General features: G+C 45.1%; 1 protein-coding gene across 1 annotated transcript in view; it reads right to left on the bottom strand.

The window, feature by feature from the left end:
• Positions 1-20,351, bottom strand: part of LOC119436511 (protein odr-4 homolog) — an 80,089-nt gene that overhangs the window by 48,487 nt on the left and 11,251 nt on the right. Inside the window, exons 3-6 of the mRNA XM_037703375.2 lie at positions 18,785-18,880; positions 7,868-7,971; positions 6,031-6,067; positions 2,501-2,809 (exon numbers count right to left, since the gene is read on the bottom strand). Coding sequence (XP_037559303.1) covers positions 2,501-2,809; positions 6,031-6,067; positions 7,868-7,971; positions 18,785-18,880 — 546 coding nt within the window. The remainder of the gene's footprint in view (positions 1-2,500; positions 2,810-6,030; positions 6,068-7,867; positions 7,972-18,784; positions 18,881-20,351) is intronic.

A 20,351-nucleotide genomic window follows, 5' to 3' on the forward strand; every position in this document is an offset into this window, starting at 1 on the left:
CAGTTGTAGCATATTGCCACATGGTGTGGCACAGCAAAGGGACTGAAGAAGAGGAGAACGAGGTTCGTCTCGGCATCGCGCGTCAACGCTTACGCTTGGTAAAGTGCAAACGCCTGGATCCTCATTCAGCGTGTACTCTACAGCAGGGTATACGCAACAATTTGGTGGAGGTGCTGGGTACGCTCAACTTATACAGGAGACCCCCCTGGGCAACAAGAACCTCGCCCCACAACTGGAGCTGACTCCAGTTCACCGCACAAGCCGGTGAATCCGAGGCCTCGCCTCAGAATTTGGAAACCGCCAGGAACAAGCGATGACTGCGACCACTGCGAATTCTACAGAAAGGGTGACACCGACTTACCTAACGGTGCTGAACCCCCAAGTGCCGAAGGCTTTTCATGGCGACACATTTGAGGATGTGGAAGACTGGCTGGCGGAGTTCGAGCATGTGGCTGCGTTTAACGAGTGGGACAACAACGCCAAACTCAGGCACGTCTACTTCAGCCTCCAGGATGGTGCTCGCACGTGGTTTATGAACCACGAAAGTGCCCTGTCATCCTGGCCTGAGTTCCAGCGCAAGCTACTGAAAACTTACACCATCCCCGATCGCCGGGAAAAAGCGGAGCGAGCCCTTCAATCACGTGTTCAAAAGCCCAACGAGAGCATCACGATGTACATGGAGGACATGACGCGTCTCTTCCAGCGTGCCGATCTGAGCATGTCGGAAGAGAAGAAGGTGCGTCATCTAATGAGAGGCGTAAAGGAGCAGCTCTTTCGTGGTCTTGTTCGGAATACACCCAAGACTGTTGCGGAGTTCCTCACCGAAGCCACCGCGATGGAGAAGACGCTTCAGCAACGGTCGAACATGTACAACCGGCAAGTCAATGCCACCTGCACTCCCGATAAGCCGGTAGGCTTCGGGTGTGACGTCGCCTTGCTTTGCGAGCTGATTTGCTCCGTGATTCGCGACGAGCTGCAGAAACACCACGGTAAGTCGCCACCTCCAGTCAGCTCCCTCGCCAGCGTCGTACACAATGAAGTACAGCAGGCAATGCAGGCCTCTCTTTCCAGCAGTGAAGCATCACCTCTGCCAAGCGAGTCCTGGCGCAAGACTTACGCAGAAACATTGCTGAGCCCCGCCCAAGCTTTCGAACCTACTTCTGTTGCGTCGCCAGTCGCGTTGCAAGCGGCGCAAGCCACTCCGACAACTCAGCTACCGTACTTCGACGATCGCCGAACACCCGCGAAGAAATCAGAGGTTTGGCAAGCACCCAATTGACGACCGCTGTGCTACCACTGCGACGAAGTGGGTCGTGTGTATCGGGAGTGCCCTTACCGACGACTCGGACTGCGGGGTTTTTCTATCGATTCACCTCGACCTAGGTTCAGCCAAAGGCCTCCCGACGTCGCAGAAGTCCTCGACCAGCAGCGCAGGCCGGACAAATCGCAGCGGCAGTCATGCTCACCCTCACCGCGGCGATATTTCCCTGCTCGTGATACCACCTCGAGGACGACGCAAGGGAGATCACCGTGTATTCTACAGCAGGGTATACGCGACAATATGAAGTAGTTATTTCGTATAAAGTGCAGCAGATCAAAATCAGCTGCATTGCAAAACATACAAAGTAAAACTACTATGACAGCACTAATTGCATAGCTTAACCCCTTGACTACGCATGTGCAGAATTTTGTGGAAGCCACAGTTAGACAGCACAGCATGTACCGAAGCATCTTTCCTCAAAGTACAACAAACCATGTGCTTTGGTATTTGCCTTTTTTTCTGGCGTAACAGTACATAACCTTCTACCAGGGGTGCATTCTGTAAGAGTCCACCTAGTGGACTGTCCATTTCAGCCGCTGCTGATTAGCTGGGGCTGCTCATCAGCAGCAGCCGAAATGGACAGTCCACTAGGTGGAGTCTTACAGAATACCCCTCCAGGACGCACCAGACACACACACACAGCGCGCAGGAGACTGCGGGAGTTGGCAGCGTTGGTAGTGCAATGCGAGATGGCAGCAGTAGAATGCATGCATGAACGCCAACTCGGCAGCATGGTCGGTTTGGCGTGTTCTCAGGTAACGAACAACTGGCAGAAGTTTTGAACTGCTGAATCAAGGTACAAGCAGCACCATGCACCGCCAGGTTTCGGCTTAACTGATGCAGAATGATTATTAAACATTCATTCCTAACAAAAAAGTTTTTTTTATATTCATTTAAAATTTCTTTTCCTTCATTAAAGGGTCATTTTAAATAGATGGGTTTCTATGGAAATTTCAAGAGAAGTTAGGATAACTTCATTACATTCATTAGTTAAATGTACCTAACATGTTTTGCTATAACAAGGTTAGACTGTATTTATGCATGCTGTTCACATTGTGCTATTTACTGATTGGTTGGACCAGCGAAGGGGCAGTTGTATGAAATATAATAAAAAGATGATAAATGGCAAGTAGTGAAAAAAGCAAGCAGTATTTGGCATGGCATCTTGGTGGCACTCACTAGAGGCAGCAATAGGTCAACAAGAAACAGGCTCTGGGGGGCATCCTTGGCAGCACGTGGGGAGCGGCGCCTGTCTGTGGCAGCAGCCAGGGGTTCATCGGGAGGCCGGGCTTCCCCATTGAGCAGTGCCCGAGCATCATGCAGGCCTCGCATGAAAGGCTCCAAGCCCACTTGGATCTGTCGCAAAAGCCCCTGACGACAGCGCTCCTCGCTAAGTGCAACCCACAAGTCCAGGCTCAGTGATGCCTCCAGTCGATGCCATGCACTCGGTCCCACTGCAGGCTTCCAGTCAGCAGGCCGTGCAGTGCACTGCCCAAACACTCACCTCAGAAAACATGCTTGATCTTTTTTTTTTTTTTCTTTCTCACAAGCACTCAGCAAGCCACCCACAATTATGAAATGAGTCCACTGGAACTAAGCAACAGTTTAAAGTACTCCTAACATATGAAGCAGCAAACATGTTTTATCACTACAATGATAATATGCTTGTATTACCACAACATTTTTTTCCAAAGATTTCTGCATATTACCAGTAGCAGATAACAAAATTCAGCCTCTTCAAGTGGATTACCTGAAAAAGCAGAAATTGCTTGCAAAATAAATTGCGATATTCAGATAGCTAATTTACAAGATCTTCCTAGTTTGTAACTTATTCATATTAGCGCCCATGTTGCAAACAATAACTTGAAGGAGCCTAATAAAAGCCGCCCACAAGGAACTTTAGAACCAGAAGGATGAAATTTAGACAACTACACTTACTACCCATTGTTCTAATGCTGACTGAACCACCATTATCAGAACTCTCATAAAATTTAGCACTAGCTCACTGCAACTACACCCACAAAGAACGACAAAAGGCATCAATAGCTTACACCGGCAACATAGTGACATGGCTGCGTGAACAAGATTTTAGCAGGCACAACAGCATGCATTATACCTTGTGCTACAATTTTCAAAATATCTGACAAGAAAGGAGCATCTAAGAAAACAGTAAGCATACAGAAATGAATGAATAAATTGTGAATGCAGGCACTCTAATTAATAGGTTTGAAGTCACTACTGGAACAAAATGTTATCAATTTGGCTTCATGCCTCATTTGCAAAAATCATGTTGAGCTGTACATTGCTGATAAGCATCCCTTTGATTCCCATAAAACTGCTATAGCTCTACAGAACTGTGGTTTATAACACTGCAGAGTGACATTCAACAGGCAATGTAAACAGCAATGAAGTGCAAGGAAAGTAATTTACAGCATTATGAAAATATGCATATATTTATTTCACGGTCACTCCTGCAAACTTCTGACAAATTGCGATATTTAATTAAAAGTCCAGTCACTTTAAACATCCTCAGTTCTCATGAAGGTCTTGAAAGAGGGTTCTCCCCCAAATTTTTTTTTCAGAGGTGATGATCTTGCTAGCGATAGGAGGAGGAGGGGTGGAGGAATGGGTACAGATGCGAATAAGCCCTCCTTTTTTTTCGTTGCTTTTTTTTAATTTTCAATATGACCTTTGTGCCATTTTGAATACTACAAGGGACGCTCCAAAAGTAAGTTTCGTCATTTTTTTTTAAAGAGGACATGGTGCACCAGGCAAAACAAACAATCGCCATAACAATCCATCCATGTCAGCGGAGGAGGAATGACGCATGCGCAGAGCACCAAAAAAGAGTGAATAGCAGCAGACCAGCGTGCCCGAGGTTATTCGAGTACAAATCAGTGACGTGTCACTGAGTGACTGAATCAGTGAGTCAGCCGCATGCTGACAATATGGTGGCCAATGGAAGTGCGTGCTGTTTTCCGCTATGAATGGGCACGTGGGACTAGTGCATGTGTCCGTCATCCATGAACACCTACAGATTGTGTATGGTGAAGAGGTCATGTCTCGTCAAATGGTTGATCGCTGGTGTTGCATGTTCAATGAAGGATGGCACAGTGTGGAGGATGAAGGTCGAAGTGGGTGTCCCTCCACATGCACGAATGAAAACAACATTACTAGAGTACAGGACAAGCCACACTCTTGGGACGGCGCTTCCAAAACAATACTGAGGTGTAGCAGGCTGTGCGACAATTCCTTGCATCACAGCGCACCGAGTTTTACCAGAGTGGTTCCTTCAAACTGATTGCACACTACGGCAAATGTTTCAATGTCGGTGGCGACTATGTGGAAAAATAGTGCAAGGTGTGTATTTAATGATACCATGGTGTATTTCTTTCTTGCAATAAAGTTTACGTGTGAAAATAAATGACAAAACTTACTTTCAGAACGTCCCTCGTACATTCACCAATTTTGCATTTTGGTCACATCAACGAAAGACGCGAGCCAGCGACGTAGCATGAAGGGGGGGACACATGCTAATAAACCTTCTTTTTCTTACCCTTTTCCTTTCTTTCTCTCTTCTCCAACCCCCCCTCAATACGACCATTCCGCCATTTTGAATGACACATTCAACAATTTTGCATTTTGGCGCATCAAAAAAAGAAGCGAGAGCCAGCAACGCAGCCTACCACAATCACCAAACCTCGCCGCGATAAAGAAATGCAGAGCTTGCCACTGTTAAAGTGCAAGCAAAACGTGTGCTAGAGATTCAAATCTGCACCAGCCAATAAGAGCGCTTCCTGTGCGCAACGTGGCAGCAGTAGATAATCGCAATGCTAGTTTTTCTCTTTTCACTTGCTTCTTTTTTTTTACACAGCAAAATACGGCACTGCAGCTATCTGAAACTATGGTCTCTTCTCTTTACAATGATACCAAGACGGCAGCATTGTGTCACTGGAAAGGCGCACAATCTGCAGCGAGATGGCACCTTCCGAAGACTGATTTTCTACCTAATGTTCTCAACTTTTACTTCACTATTGTTTCTAATATTTCCCTACGTGACAAAGAAACACCTGGGGACTAAGGGGAAAAAAGAAGAATTGCAGACTTTGACCAAATGGACAATATTAATTTCTGGGTATCCCATCATATGAGTGAGCGGTCAACTGAAGCAGTGGCTGGCATTTCCCCTGCCACCCACCGTGAGAATAACTGTCTTGAAAGGAAAAATTATCCACCCGTGAATATTATGAAACTACAAAGAAAACCAATGTGGGTTTCTGATAAAGAAAGCTTCGCAGTTGAAGAAAAATTCTTCATGGTCTACAGACCGAACCGAGGACCGTGTTAACACCTATGTGGGGGCAGCTGCTGTACCATCTGAGCTAACCAGGAGGCTAGCAGATCACAGAGCGATTCCGAAACAGTTGACAATTCGAAGCGCAGACACACAAAATCTTGTAAATCAATTGTGCAGAAATCTGCAAGGTCGAAGATTTCCACAAAACTGATTTGCCATTGTGAAAATCTTGCAGTTTCCCAGCCTAATGAAGTCACTACTACAAACTTCATAGTTTTGAAATATAATAATGTAATGTGTTGCATAAATGAAGGCCTGCCTGCAATGGTAATCTGGAATGGTAATATGCAATGGCAATGTGGACTCTATAAAAAATAAGCATGAGCCAAAAGCAGTAAACAAGTGCACTTACTTTGTGGTCAGAGACATCAAATGTTTTGCATGTTATCCTGATACCAAAGGTCAAGAAAAAATAGTCAACAAGAACTGCAACTCTTAAAAAGGGACATGAAAAGGGTTCCTATGTTTTTACAAGTTATTTGCACACACAGCTCAACAGAATAACACCCTAGAAAGTCATTCTCAATAATAGATGTTTCAGAACCCTCTGTACATCATTGAAACAGACATTATATTCAAGTATAAAAGGGTAAAGGTTATATAACGATGAAAGGGTAAATTATGCAGTCAATTGCGATAACGTGTTGGGCATTCAATGTTAACATATGCCATGCAATTCATCAAAATGCACACATGGTATAGAGAACAAACCAGGCACAGTGACAGAAGGCACCAGTTGTTTCGTGCAATTTGCCTATCATCATTCCTGTATGTCATAACATACGTGGCAATAAGACGTCAGCATCAAACACAACACTCAATAGTTCAGCAATGATGCTGCCCCATCCCCTTCGTAAGTTGCATAAGACAATAAGGTCAATGCTTCGATAAAATTACCCCAAATTATTTCTGTGCTTTTCTGACTTTCAATATCACACCTTTCAATATCAAGACGGCAAGTTGGGCCAGTTGGTTAGGATTCATTGTAAGGTTTTTGCAACACGAGACACGGACAATAGGAAGGAAGAAATGACAACATGGCGCTGACTCTCAATTGATATTTTATTTACAAAATATAGGTGCAAGATCAAAGAACCATGACATGCGCAAGACACACAGATACATCAAGGCAGCTGTGACGAACTTACTCATAATCAAGAGTGACAAAAGAAACGGAACTCCTTGTAATGAAGAGCGATAGACAGTTCGCTGATACATGCCTTGTCCCTAATTTTTATACTGTAAGCCTCAGCGATTTCTCTTGTCAATTGGCTCACGTGTTTTTGGCATGCAAGCCAATTGACAAGAGAAATCGCTGAGGCTTACAATATAAAGATTAGGGAAAAGGCATGTATCGGCGAACCGTCTATCGCTCTTCATGACAAGGAGCTTCGTTATTTTTGTCACTCTTGATTATGGGGCATTCAATGTTAACATTGAATGCCCCACGTATAACGCCATCCTCCAACACTACCGACCGGGACGCAGGGTGTACCCGCCACCTCATCCAAAACTGACCAAAGAGAAAAGCACTGCATTCCGAAGACTGCAGAGCAATACGTACACCCATGGGATCCTCATGCATCGCATCCACCCGACACTACACACCTACAACTGCCCGATCTGCGCCATGCCAGACACTCTGGCTCATTTGCTACTCGAGTGCCCGTGGTGTCCCGAAGACGCCGTTACCAAGCATACAACGTCCGAAGACGTGAACCTCCTCGCCGAGACGTGGGAGGCCAAGATCTCCACCCCGGCCCTGGACGAACAACGCCATCTTGTCGCCAGAGCCCGGGATGCTATCGCGGCCAGAGGATTCCTGGAATGAGGGACCCTCCCACCTAGAGTGATCCACAACTAAAACGCTCGGGAACACTGTCTCGAAAATTAAAGTTTATTTCATCATCATCATCTTGATTATGTGTAAGTTCGTCACAGCTGCCTTGATGTATCTGTGTGTCTTGCACATGTCATGGTTCTTTGATCTTGCACCTATATATGTTAGACAATTCTTCAATAAAATACCAGTTGAGTCAGCGCCGTTTGTTGTTTATTCCTTCCTATTGTCCGTGTCTTGTGTTGCACTGTAACGAACCTTACAATGAATCTTTTCAACATGACTACAGCAACAGCTGACAAGAGAGCAAACTGAAGCACACATTAGTTCTGGTTTTCATAAAGGATACTTCCTTGTCAAGGTGCAGATCTGGAGCTGGATTCGATCAGACACCTCAGAGTTTAGCGACATCCTCTGGTCCTTAGCAATGACTTTGAATACAGCAAACAGCACCTGATCAAGCAAATATAATAAAGCATGTATATTATCCACAAATAAATGAAAGAGAAATACTATTTGTGATTTGTATTCCCCATCCCTTAAACCTACTTCTGAAGCATCCTTCAGCGTTAAAATGAAATATAACACGAGGGCCACCTTACTGGTCAATTGCAAGCAGTACTGTCCAATTGACCACCAAGAAATCACATTACCAACCACGTAAAATGCTGATCCCAAACTCTCAATTAAGTCCAGTTTTTCCTTGAAGATCTGCCAGTTTCAGAAGTTGTGGTCATGTACAGAGTTATTAAAATGACAGGCTAATGCCACACCCATGAAAATAACCAGCAAATAGGTTTGTATGATGAGAAAAGATTGGTCATATTTCTAACAAAAATTCAGTAAGGAAGATATTTGTCCACAGTGACCTGCGATTACAACAATCATAAGCACGATTTCTTCTTGACCTGCAACAGTTCCAATATTATTGCAAAACCAGTCAACCAAAAAGTTCTGGAAAAGTTCTGGGTAGTAACACCATGCACAACCTGCATACACCCATTTCTCTGTCCAAAATTTGACTCCAGATAATTCGATTTTTTGGTTAATTCAATCTCAACCAAAGGTTCCAGGTGGCGCCCATGCACACTATGAGCACAAACTTTCGTTATTTCGATCCTATAATTGGCCTTTGCCAGATAATTAGAACTTTACCAGTCAGCATGCAAGCGCCTGACCCCTTTAGTGGCAGCGTTTGTCTTAGTGGAGCTTGGGGACAATGAATGTGTTGCACACACGTGATCTCATGTCGAAAAAGACTATTTTCGGCCTGCCCTAGGAAGACTTTCAAGCAATGAACTTAGCTCACAATGTCAGACAATGGTATTTAGTCAATTCTACTGCACACTTGTTTTTCTTTTTTTCAAGAAATTTTGCCCGTGAATTGCCTACACTGTTCAATTGGACACGAAAGCAAAACCACCCTCCGCGGTATGTGTATGCTTTACCGCATAACACAGATCTCTTGCGGCAAAGCTGACTTTAGAAAACGAGCCACCATGGTACAACACGTATTAGACCCTTGCCCATTATTCTTGATAAAAAATCAGGTGCGCATTAGATTTGCATTTTGTTTGGGAGCTTTACCCCCGTATTCAGAAATGCAACTTCGCTTCAAGTCCATGCTTGACTTGAGTTAAGTGACGCCTATTGTGAACGTGCCGAAGCAAATGCAGTGAGTGTCCATGGCATGTTCACGCCAGGCGTCCTTTAAATCAAGTCAAGCATGGGCTTCAAGCTAAGTTGCATTTCTGAATACGGCGGTTAATGTCATTTCTACATTAGTCTTTTACTTTGGATGGACACAAAGTGGGCACGTGTTTGATTCGGGGGCGTGTTAGAATCAAGCAAATACAGCTTATAACGCAAGTTGCGGGAGTTCTAAAAATCCGCGCCATAAGCGGTACCGCATTATAACCAAAGCATGCTTTTTTCGGCTTTTGCTTATGCCAAACGGGCCACCCACCTTTCAAACACAATTTATTGCATATTTCACCCACACACACATGCAACACAATCGCAACACAGCACAGAAACCAAGTTCTCCTGACAAGTGCGGCATCAGCAGAAGAAAGCTGTTATTTTCGTCTGGAGACTGGTCTCCACGCACACGCCCATACTCCCACTACTGAAAAAAAAAAAAACTAAAAAGAAAAAAGCGCTACCGTTCTACCCCGCACCCTCATCGGAAGCTGCTATAGTGATGAAAACGCGCGCCCTCCTTCCTACAAAGTCTCCTGCCCTTCTCCTCCTTGTTATTTCACTTTTCGCCATTGGTCTCCACGCACGAGCCCATGCTCCCATTCTTGAAAAAGAAAAAAAAATGCTGTATGCTGCTGTATGCCGCATGTGTGAGGGAAAGCGCACGAGGGATGCATGCTTTCACGGAGAGCAAACGTACGGTGAAAAGCAAACGCGATCGTGCGGAAGGTTGTGGAGGGATGGGAGGGAGGGAGGGGAGGCGACGTTTAGCTGCGGCACTCAATGCGTATCTTGCGACCGGGCGCAAGGGGAACTGGCGACTCAGTCTCCCACATGAAAGGAGGAAAGCGCGAAGGCAACGCGGGAGGGATGGGGCGTGGCTTTTGCTCTGCAAGTCACTCCGTACTTGTACTTTGCGCAGCTGAGAGCTGTCGCACGCACCGTATCTTGAAAGCGATCTCCACACGGCTCTGACTTTTGCGCTGTGCTTTCGCCGCTCAGTTTCCGTTGAAGCAATAGACCACACGAACCTTCGGTCGCTGCTCCTGCCGCGTTTGCTCATGCCAGCGTTGTTACAGTGCTTGTCTACGGTCATCGAGGGCAATTTATTCATGTTTGCTTGTGCGCGCTGACACGATGCTTGTTAATTCAGTTAGTAAGCGGATGTGTCCAAGTTTATTCAGGCGATAAAACTACTATCCTTACTCCGTATACTCTACTAGTAAATTTGCTATCGCAATTGATGCTTCGCTTTTTGGGGGAAACTGCGACTTTTTGTATCGCTTTTTGCCACTGGTCTCCACACCCGCACCCGCACTCCCACTCCTCCGCGTTTGCACGCCCGGCAACCGTGCGGCTGTGCGGGCCGTGCTCAATGCCTCCTAGAAAAGGCCGTGCTCCGTGCGCCGATTTCATGGTCACGCACTTAAATGAACCACCCTATAACCGCTATTCTGCTTCGCGTGCCTACGCAATAAACGATCCGCCTATACATTGAGTTCGATGGGAGATATATTGGTGGTCAAAAAAAAAAAACACGCTATAACCGGTCCCACGCTAAAGGCAGTTACGTTATAAGTGGTCTGCACAGTACTGCCAAATCAATCAGCGGTGTGTCCTGTCATTTTTTTTTCTGCATCTTGTTTATTTCGACCCACCGGATCATTCATCAACTGCGTCAACCCCATCAGGGTTAAATTAATGGAAGTCGACTGTAAAAGGGCAGCTCCTTCAGAGGTATGCCGCATGCCGTTAGAAGTGACAACCATGGGGTGATGGGTGATATGAGGTAATCAGTCCCTAATAAACAAAAATCTAATAAATAAGAATTAAACTTTCAATTCAGCAGGCTCATCATAATCGATGACTAGGTGTGTGGGATGCAGGTGCCTGCATGAAGAATGTGGTCCCAGCCAATCAGCACAGTCAGCACAATGGAAGTTCTTAGGAAAAGTACATACAGGGTGTTTCACTTGGGCCAAACTTTAAAAATATGCAAGTGCTACGTAGCACGACAGAACTAAGGTAATGTTGTTTGCCGTTGCTTGCAGATACTCATATTTTTTGCATACGGCCAAATTAGATCATTAGTTTTAATTAATCAACTTCTCAATTATTATAATTAGATGAAAAGTGAATGAGCAAATTGTAGAGCAACATGAGAAACTCCTGATACAGCTTTATGTTGCTCACTATGTGCTACATAAAAGTGTTTTTCCGAGCGTGAAAGATGCCCGCGAATACATGCAAAGTGCCTCGAGCGACCAGTTACGCGGCAATCTTGCATGTATTCGCAGCATTCTTTGAGTGTACTCACAGCATTCGCAGCATGCACGGCGACCTGAGAAGCTTCAGCTGCATGTCATCGGCTCACGTGTTTCAAAAATATTCGTTCTGTTAGTGCACATGGCAATATTGTGCCGTGCACCAACAGGTTTCAAAGCCGCTGACTAGGCTGTCTTACAGTGTGCCGATATCCTGTCTGTGCTGGCGTCGAACTGCTGCTGCAACAGGTAAGGTGGCACTCGCCAGTAAACTCCACTGTCAGGAGCCAATAACAGTGCATGCACTGTTATACATTATATATGCAGCACAGAGATATGCACTGCATATCTTCGCAACAGACAAAAAACTGCAACCACAAGCTAGTACTTGTTCATCAAGACATTTTCTGTCTGACGCATCAATCATCACTAGTGAGCCACTGTATGCATATGCTTGAAGGCATTAATTTAACTCTTTCCTTATTGCCCACCACGGTATCTCAGTGGCTATGGCATTGCACAGCTGAGCTCGAGATCACGCGTTCAATCCCGGCTGTGGCGGCCCCATCTCGATGGGGGCAAAATGCAAGAACATTTGTTTACTTAGATGTAGGTGCACATTAAGCTCCAGGCCGTTAAAATTCATCGAGAGCCCCTCAACTACGGTGTGCCTCATAATCAGATTGTGGTTTTGGCACGTCAAACCCCATAATTTATATTAAAATTTACACTCCTTCCTTATCGTGCCATAGTAAATCAATAGCTTTTCAACCTGCTGTCAATCAGTGACTTCAAAATTCTACAAGCAACACCATGTGATGTAGATAACTGAATGCTGCACTTTCATTCTTGGTCAAATAGATATTTGATATTTGGCACATTTGGGAGTCATGAAAAATTTAAATTTGACAGAAGGTATCACCAAACCTCGCTTCTACTGCGTGTTGCACTTTCGAAATCATACAATGCAAAATGTGCACTGCAGCCAACTCAAATGTGCAACCTAAAATGACAGCAGCAGTGCAGACTTGGCAGATGATCTCGGATTGCCCGATTTCCTGCTCCACCAGCTTTGTTGCTTTACTAAGGCCTTGAGCTTTGGAAAATGCTCTGGAGTACATATCACTACAATGCTCAAATAATACTATAACTGCAAATTAATTCTTTTTTTTAACCTACTGTGGGTCACTTTATTTATCAGTGCTTCAACAAACCGTGTGCAGTGTATATGAAAACTGCTTGACACTGCGTGAAGTTTTCATGGATACAAGAGCGTGCAGTAGAATCCAGCTCCAACTTTTATAGAAGTTTGCCTTGCAGTTTTATCTCTTTTTGCTTCACTATGCAAACAGTCTAATTCTGTGTTAGAAAAAACACACACAGCACTGGGAGGCTTGCGCACTAGTTCAAGGGGCCTAGCTTGCTTCCAAAGCTGTTAGGGAATGTCTAATTGAGTGTGAGAAAGGTAATGGATGTTCACTGCTGTGACAGTCATTGCTTGCGCACAAGTTCAAGGTGCTTAGCTTGCTTCCAAAACTGTTAGGGAATGTCTAATTGAGTGTGAGAAAGGTAACGGATGTTCACCCTGCTGTGACAGTCCATTACTTCAAAAGTCCGAAAGAATCGAGATGGAAAGGAACCAGAGCCTATTCTGTAAGAAGTCACAACAAAAATTTTTTGCATAATTAGTCAAGTACTATACTTGTCCTTTACATTTACCACTTACTGCCGTCCCACACAGCACGGGCATCACCTTGGCTAACATTGATCTCAGCGAACTCCCCAAAAATTTTGTTCGATGTGACCTAGCTAATAAAAGTTGGAAAACACAAGCAAGACACATATTCTATATGTTTGACGTATTTTTTTTCTAGCTACATTTCAGTGAAATTACAAAATCATTCTAATCTTTTTTTTTTTCTTTTTTTTGGGGGGGGGTCACACATTTCTGGCTGCTTCTTCAGAATTTAGCATAACATTTTTCTGAACAATGGACCTTTCCAGAAATGTGTGCACCGTCAGCGGCGGCCATAAGGCAGTATGGGAAGTCGAAGCACTGGCCACTGTGGCCGCCGGAGACTTGCCTGTTCACCTCGCCTACAACGTGCGAGCGGCACGCCACCTGGCGCTCCCTTCTCCCACAATGCCTTGCGCCTAACCACCAGTCTCTGGTGGCCGGCACTCCGACTCCCGATATTGCCTTACGACTGCCGCTGATAGTGGGCGTGCATTTCTCGAAAGGTCCATGTCTGCTTCACTTGCATTCAAAACACCAACTATTAAGCTGCAATGTGATGTTATATGTTTCAACCAGCATTTTATGGTGTGACCAGTAGTTCTTGACACATGACTGCCGTAATATACTGCAGAAGTGCCCACCCCAATTTCACTGAAAATTGGGTCAATTTAGATATGGGCGCTTGTCTGGTCGAAGCAATAAAAATTAATATGGTGGCCAACGAAGTGTTACTGAGCATTACAGCCAATGACCAATTTTCCGGACATCCTCGATAATTTGAATGCCTTCGTGGTACCACCACGTACCTCATACGAGTCAATGTATAAGAACGTCTGAAATTTCAGACGCAAAAAACCTTCGCCGTCTGATTTTCCGGACTTTTGGCCATAACCGCAGGTCTGAAACGGCATTAATCAAAGCCACCACCGACGCCATTTTGATTATCTAGCCGCCTCGAACTGGCGCTCTTGTACACAGATCCGCTTGCAGCTGTAGCCACAACCGCGGCAAAGCTAGGCCTAGCTACTTCGACGTTCACTGCCAAGTTTCTTGCTGGTCAGTGCTGTGCTTTTCATAGAAATAATTTTTGTTTCATTGAAACAAGCACGACGCGCTGCACAATGCTGGTTCCCAAAAGTCAGCTTCGCTTCAATACAGCAGTGTTACGCAGTGAAGCATACGCAAAGTATTGCGGTGAAGCATGCTGGCGCTCTGGAGGGGGTGGGCGCTTAACGTATAATTTTCAGAATTCTGAAGTTTTGGAAATGTTAATACTGGGCGCTTGAGCGAGACTGGGCGCTTCTGCGGAATTTTACGGTATGATGACAAATATTGACACAGCCTGGCAAAATGGCCAACTTCTGAAAATGCCATGGCCACACTAAGCACTCGGACCCCCAAATGTCATCCTACAAGGCATGGATTAGGCCAGCAACAGGTCAGCGGCTTTTGACAGGGTCATCCTGAACTTGCTCTTGGCTTTCTCAGGATCTGCAACTGCTAGGCCAGCTCCAAAAACATGCAACTTTTTCCCAGTCCACCTAAAGGCCTTCAAGCCAAAATTTAATAAAAGCATTTTCATCATAATTTTTTTCTCTCACATTTATAAAAATGAAGGGTGCCTGATAAAATTTTACATTCCCTTTGGCATGAATATACAGGGTGACTGAAAAATACTGTAACGTGAAAAAACAACCATAGCTCTTCAACAAGCAAACAAGACGAGGCACGCTTTATTTTATTTGAAAGGCCATTCAATTCTGTAGAACTCAAATTTCAGTACAAAAATGTCCACCTTGCGCTTTGATACAGGCTTCAAGATGCTTCCGGAAATTCTTCAACATAGCCGTGATGTCTTCTGGAGTGATTTCCTCCCAGCCTTCTCCAAAGAACGTTTGAGCAATTCGACGGATTTGTGCTTGAGAAAGCACAGCGAAGTCCATCGGATTGAGATCGGGAGAACTTGAAGGCCAACCGTCCTTCCCCCAGAATCCGGGAAGCTTTGTCTCACACTACTCGAGTCTTCTTCACACCGTGGGCAGGGGCCCAGTTCTGCTGCAGCCACCAGTCAGTGTTTTCTGCCTTCCCTTGAGCCCAGGGAATGACGGTGCCTACACGGATCAGCTCACGGTAGATTTTGGCATTGAATTCGACCACTTTCAGCGCAAGAACAAGCTTGGTCTTCCCAAAGCCTGAAATTCTGCCCCAGACCATGATGCTCCTGGGAAAATGGATTTTTTCTTTCTTCTTTCTGGGGTTTTACGTGCCAAAACCAGTTCTGATTATGAGGCACGCCGTAGTGGAGGGCTCCGGATTAATTTTGACCACCTGGAGTTCTTTAACGTGCACTACAACGCAAGCACACGGGCGTTTTTGCATTTCGCCTCCATCGAAATGCGGCCGCCGCGGCCGGGATTCAATCCCGCGATCTCGTGCTCAGCAGCGCCTTAGCTGACTGAGCCACCCCGGCGGGTTTTTTCCACTCTGACAGTTTGCGAAGAACCCTTCGGCAACAATTCTAGGTGATTCTGCTAATTCCAAGCCGGTTCGACGGTGAAAATTGTCTCATCGGTGAACAGAATCCAGTTTAAGGCTTCATCGCAACTCAGCTGCTTCATCCTGTGGCACTTTTCCAGCCTGGAGGCCTTCATCGGGTTTGTGAGCAGCTGTCCTTTCACTGGTTTGCACACCGTGAGCTTGAAATCCTCTTCCATGAGTAGCTGCACAGTCGAGTTGCTTACTCCATGCTCTCAGGCGAGTTTTCTCATGCTTCTCAGTGGATTTCTCTTGATTTTCTTGCTGACGGCCAATATCAGCTCCCAGGTTCTTGCCGTTCGAGGCCTCCCGCTTCGCTGCCAGTCCTTGACGCCCCCTGTCTCCTGAAACCGTTTGACGACACGATGGACTTGAACATGCTGCAATTTGAGCATCTTAGCGATCTCTGGAATCGTCATACCCTGCTTGTGGTGGGCAACGATTGTGTGGCGTAACTCTTCAGAGACCATTTTTTCTAAAAGGACAGGACACCAAGAACCATAAAAATAGCAATTCCATATCAAAAAAGCACAAGGAACGCAAATTGAATAATGTCGGTGCTAAAAAATGCGAACAATATAAAATAAAATAAAAATGCAAAGTGTGTTAGAGTAATTTTTGGTCACTCTGTATACTTTTTGAAAGGTTTAGTAATCTGTTGGTCTTATCAGAAGTTTACCTCAACAAAATTGATTACAATATAATATGTTTCAAATATCAAATTAAAATATGTTTGTGTACAAGTAAACAGGCACCATTCAGTGAACCAGCAACAAAACAAGCAAAAATGAAGAGAAACTTCAAAAAAGGTTGTGCAAAAGGCTGTGCTTCACAACTCTCATACTGCACTTACAGGAACATTCAATCATTCATGCTTTACAATCTGCCTTCCCTGTAAGAAATGTTTTGTCACAATAGAGCACATGGAATGGTTGCAATGTAAGCCTTTGTCAAAAGAAACTAAGCCACTAGGACCATGAGCATTACTGACACATGGCTATATCATGTAATGCTCATGAAGCTCCTGCCACCAGAAAGCATTAGCTCTTTCCCTAGCACACACATTGGGCATCATGAGTAGGCTAACAATGGCTTCAAACACTGTTTTCGAGACCGTCCACACGGCTCACGGACACACTGCGCCATCTGAAGTACAGTAGGAGAACTAAACTTTCGTTTCTTATGGAGTTCGTTTTTCCCCGCATGGCAGCGATTTTTGAACAGGCTCTGAAGACGCAGCTGCGCTCGTCGAAGTTGAAAGCAAGAACAGCTGCCTCCAGAAGTGGCGAGCACGCTCCAACACATCGCAGCTCTCGCGATACCGCTGCGTCTGCAGCAGATTTTATCGACAGCGCAAGCAAGAGCGAGCTTGAGGATGCTGCCTTTTCATCTGACTGATTCTGAGAGTGACGACGACTGAAACCAACCCAGAACTTGAGGATGCACTGCTAGTTTGTGCGCCTCCACCAACTGAAGCCCTTCAGTACCAGCCAGCTAACATGGAGACATACCAAAACTGCAAAACATGTTAGAGAGCAAAACACAGAAAACAAGTGTTTACTGCAAGACTTGCAACATTCTCCTATGTTTCCCATCGAGGAGCTACTTTGCTGCACAGCACGGCCAACTGTAGGGCTTCCAGTGAAATTTTTGAAGCTGTGGGGATGCGCGACACTCACGCGTCCCCTGATGTTGTTTTCCCGGCGTGGCTCCCGTGGTCCGGCTTCACCGCGTGGCTAACGGCGGCGGTCGGTGTGGTTGCGGCGCATTGCGAGAGATGGCGCGAGTGTCACGATGCTAGCGCCACAGAACAGCGGGGTGACTTGGGCGCAAAAGGTCAAAGGCGAACTCTTTGGGTTGGGAGCGGCGGCCAACACGCACGAACGCTTCGCGCGTGCGCCGGCCCGCTTCGCACGACCGTCGCGCGAGGCTAAGAGCAGGACACCGGTATGGACGAACACGGATCGTTTGAGCGCGCCACCGTTCGCGTGACTGTACACGTGAACGACTAGGCAATGGTGTCACAGCATGGGGCGAACATATTCGCTCGCTATCGGGTCGCGGTGAGTCGGACTTCCTTGATTTGTCGCGCGCCCATGTGAATGTTCTATTGGTTGTAATTCGGCTAGTGTGTGTTAGTGTATGTGTGTTAGTGTATGTTAGTGTATGTAAGGTGCAATAAATGCCCTTTTGATTGTTTGCACTACTGTGTTGTCGTTCCTTTGTCCCAAGAGCACATGTGAGACCCCACAAAGCGCAAGTAGTTTTCAAAGAAAAATTTTGATTTCTTCGCTAATAGTGGCTATTAGATAGCGAAACATTGTGTATATTTCAAAAAATGTTCAGAATTATTTTTATTTTTATGTACAAGCCTATCTTTACAAGTTTTGTTCAATTTTATTCTACAATCTTGTTCTTGACAATTTATATTTGTTTTATGGGATAAATCTTGTTAATAAATGTTGCATACCTGAAAAGTGGATTCATTCTGCTTTGCTTTCATGTATTGCATACAATTTTGAGTGCAATAGTTTCTTCAGAAAAAAAATCTAATGTTACCTACAAAAAAAAAAAAAAAACGGCCATTTTCCCTAAGGTAAGAAGAAAAGAGTTAGAGGGCAAGGACTGAGGTTGTGAGCTTACTTCTCTTTTTGGCATGTTTAAGAAGTATGAATGCACCAGGAGATTGACTAGATGTTCTGTAGTCAGCTATGGCCATATGAACAGTTCATTTATGTTAACAATGGCTGTGCTCTTCCCTGTTCTTCATGTGCTGTGGAGGTGTGGCATGCCATAAGGTGAGGCCAAACAGCAGTAGAAAGGTGTGGAGAAGAGCAAGAGGTAAAACCTAATGGATTCAAGCATATATCACTCAGCTATTTCTGTACCTTTCTGAAAAAGTATTGCGACGTTTCTTTAACAGCGCCTTAAAATTTCTAGGAGGAACCAGAATTTTCACATGGAGATGGTTCAAGGCTTTAAGAAGGAGGCTACGTAACATAAGTGTCCTCACGCAGCTGTAACCTACCTGTCTAAGCTTGGGCTGAGCAGCTGCCAGCTCTTCTGGAGTACCCACAGCAAACAGTCCCAGCACATCCATGCCTCCAGGAAGCATGCGTGTTACCTGTATGGCATGGGTAAAAAGCCCTTAGCTCCAAGAATGCAAGTGTACAGTTATACTTAAGAAGTGACAAATGTTCACATCAGGGGCAACCCACTTTTGCATGCACTTTTCTGAAGATGAATGCACTGAAAGGAACTGCAATGAAAGCAGCACAATCATTTTTTTTTTAACTTGGAATTCCATTGTCACAATAAACTCTGAAGCACGCACTTCACTTCCTCAAAAAAAAAAAAAGAACACCGCAGAGACCCAGGGGCTATGGCGTTTTGCTGCTTAACATAAAGTCACTGGCTTTGAACAGGCTGCAGTTGCTGCCTTTCCGTGGGAGCAAAATGCAAAAACGCATGTGTACTTAGATTTACGTGCCTGTTAAAAAACCCCAGGTGGTCAAAATTAATCTGGAACCTCCCATTATGCCCACACGTACGCTTGGGGACGCGCGCAAGCTCGTGTCCGAGTGCTCACGCATGTGCAGACGGTGCGGCACGGCTCGTGCGCGTCAAAACACGGCACAATCTCAGTGAACAGCTCTTCTCTGTTATCGCGCGCTTGGGCTGCCTCGCGTCGGCGCGCCTGGCTACGCAGCGACGGCGCGGTACATTCAACTCTCAGTGAAGCAGATTTATACCATGCAAGAAAGTGCTTTTTCTTCACTTTTTGTGCTGATCTAACAGCTTTAAAAATATAACAATTACATTTATAGATATCGAAGCATTTTGAAACACTGTCAATAACAAAATACGAAGTGGCGCCTGCCAAGGCGTCAACGAGTCAGGCCAGTGAGCGCGAGCTGTTGCGCGTACTTGTGGATGCAAACTGCCATTCCTCACTAGGCGCAGCAGGCGCAAAATGCTTAGACGCGAGCTTGCGCGCATCTGCAAGCGTATGTGTGGTCTGGGCTTTACAGCTCATAGCTCTAGCATTTCTTTGGGGCATTAAACCTAATGAATCAATCAATCAGTGAACAAATCAATCATGTCTATTTAAAGTAAATTAAATGCTGGGGTTTTATGAGCCAAAACCACAATATTATGAGGCACGACGTAGTGGGGGACTCCACTTAATTTTGACCACCTGGGGTTCCTTAATGTGCACCCAATGCAAATCTTGCCAATCAAAGTTTTAAATAACGTGATATCTGCCAAATGCTTGATTATGCAACATTGTCATCTTTCCTTTTATAGTATTAAACCAATCATCATTTTGACCCATAGCTTTATTTTAGATGGTCAAACAAGCAAAATGTTCCCTTCTGTTATGTGCCCATTGTGTCAATATGGCCACTATTTTTGCTCTAGACCTTTTCTTAGCAGGTCAGAAAACTAGGAGAAAAAGAGATTATTATAATTACACACACAAACTTAAGTTATTGTTTGGAGAAAGTCTAAAACAAAAGCAAAATGAGAATAACCCTCAACTCAAACTTTTGTGGCAAATTTTTGTACCAATTAATGTGGTAATTAATTAAATG

The sequence above is a fragment of the Dermacentor silvarum genome, chromosome 1, assembly GCF_013339745.2.
Source record: "Dermacentor silvarum isolate Dsil-2018 chromosome 1, BIME_Dsil_1.4, whole genome shotgun sequence".
In the NCBI taxonomy this organism is placed as follows: domain Eukaryota; kingdom Metazoa; phylum Arthropoda; class Arachnida; order Ixodida; family Ixodidae; genus Dermacentor; species Dermacentor silvarum.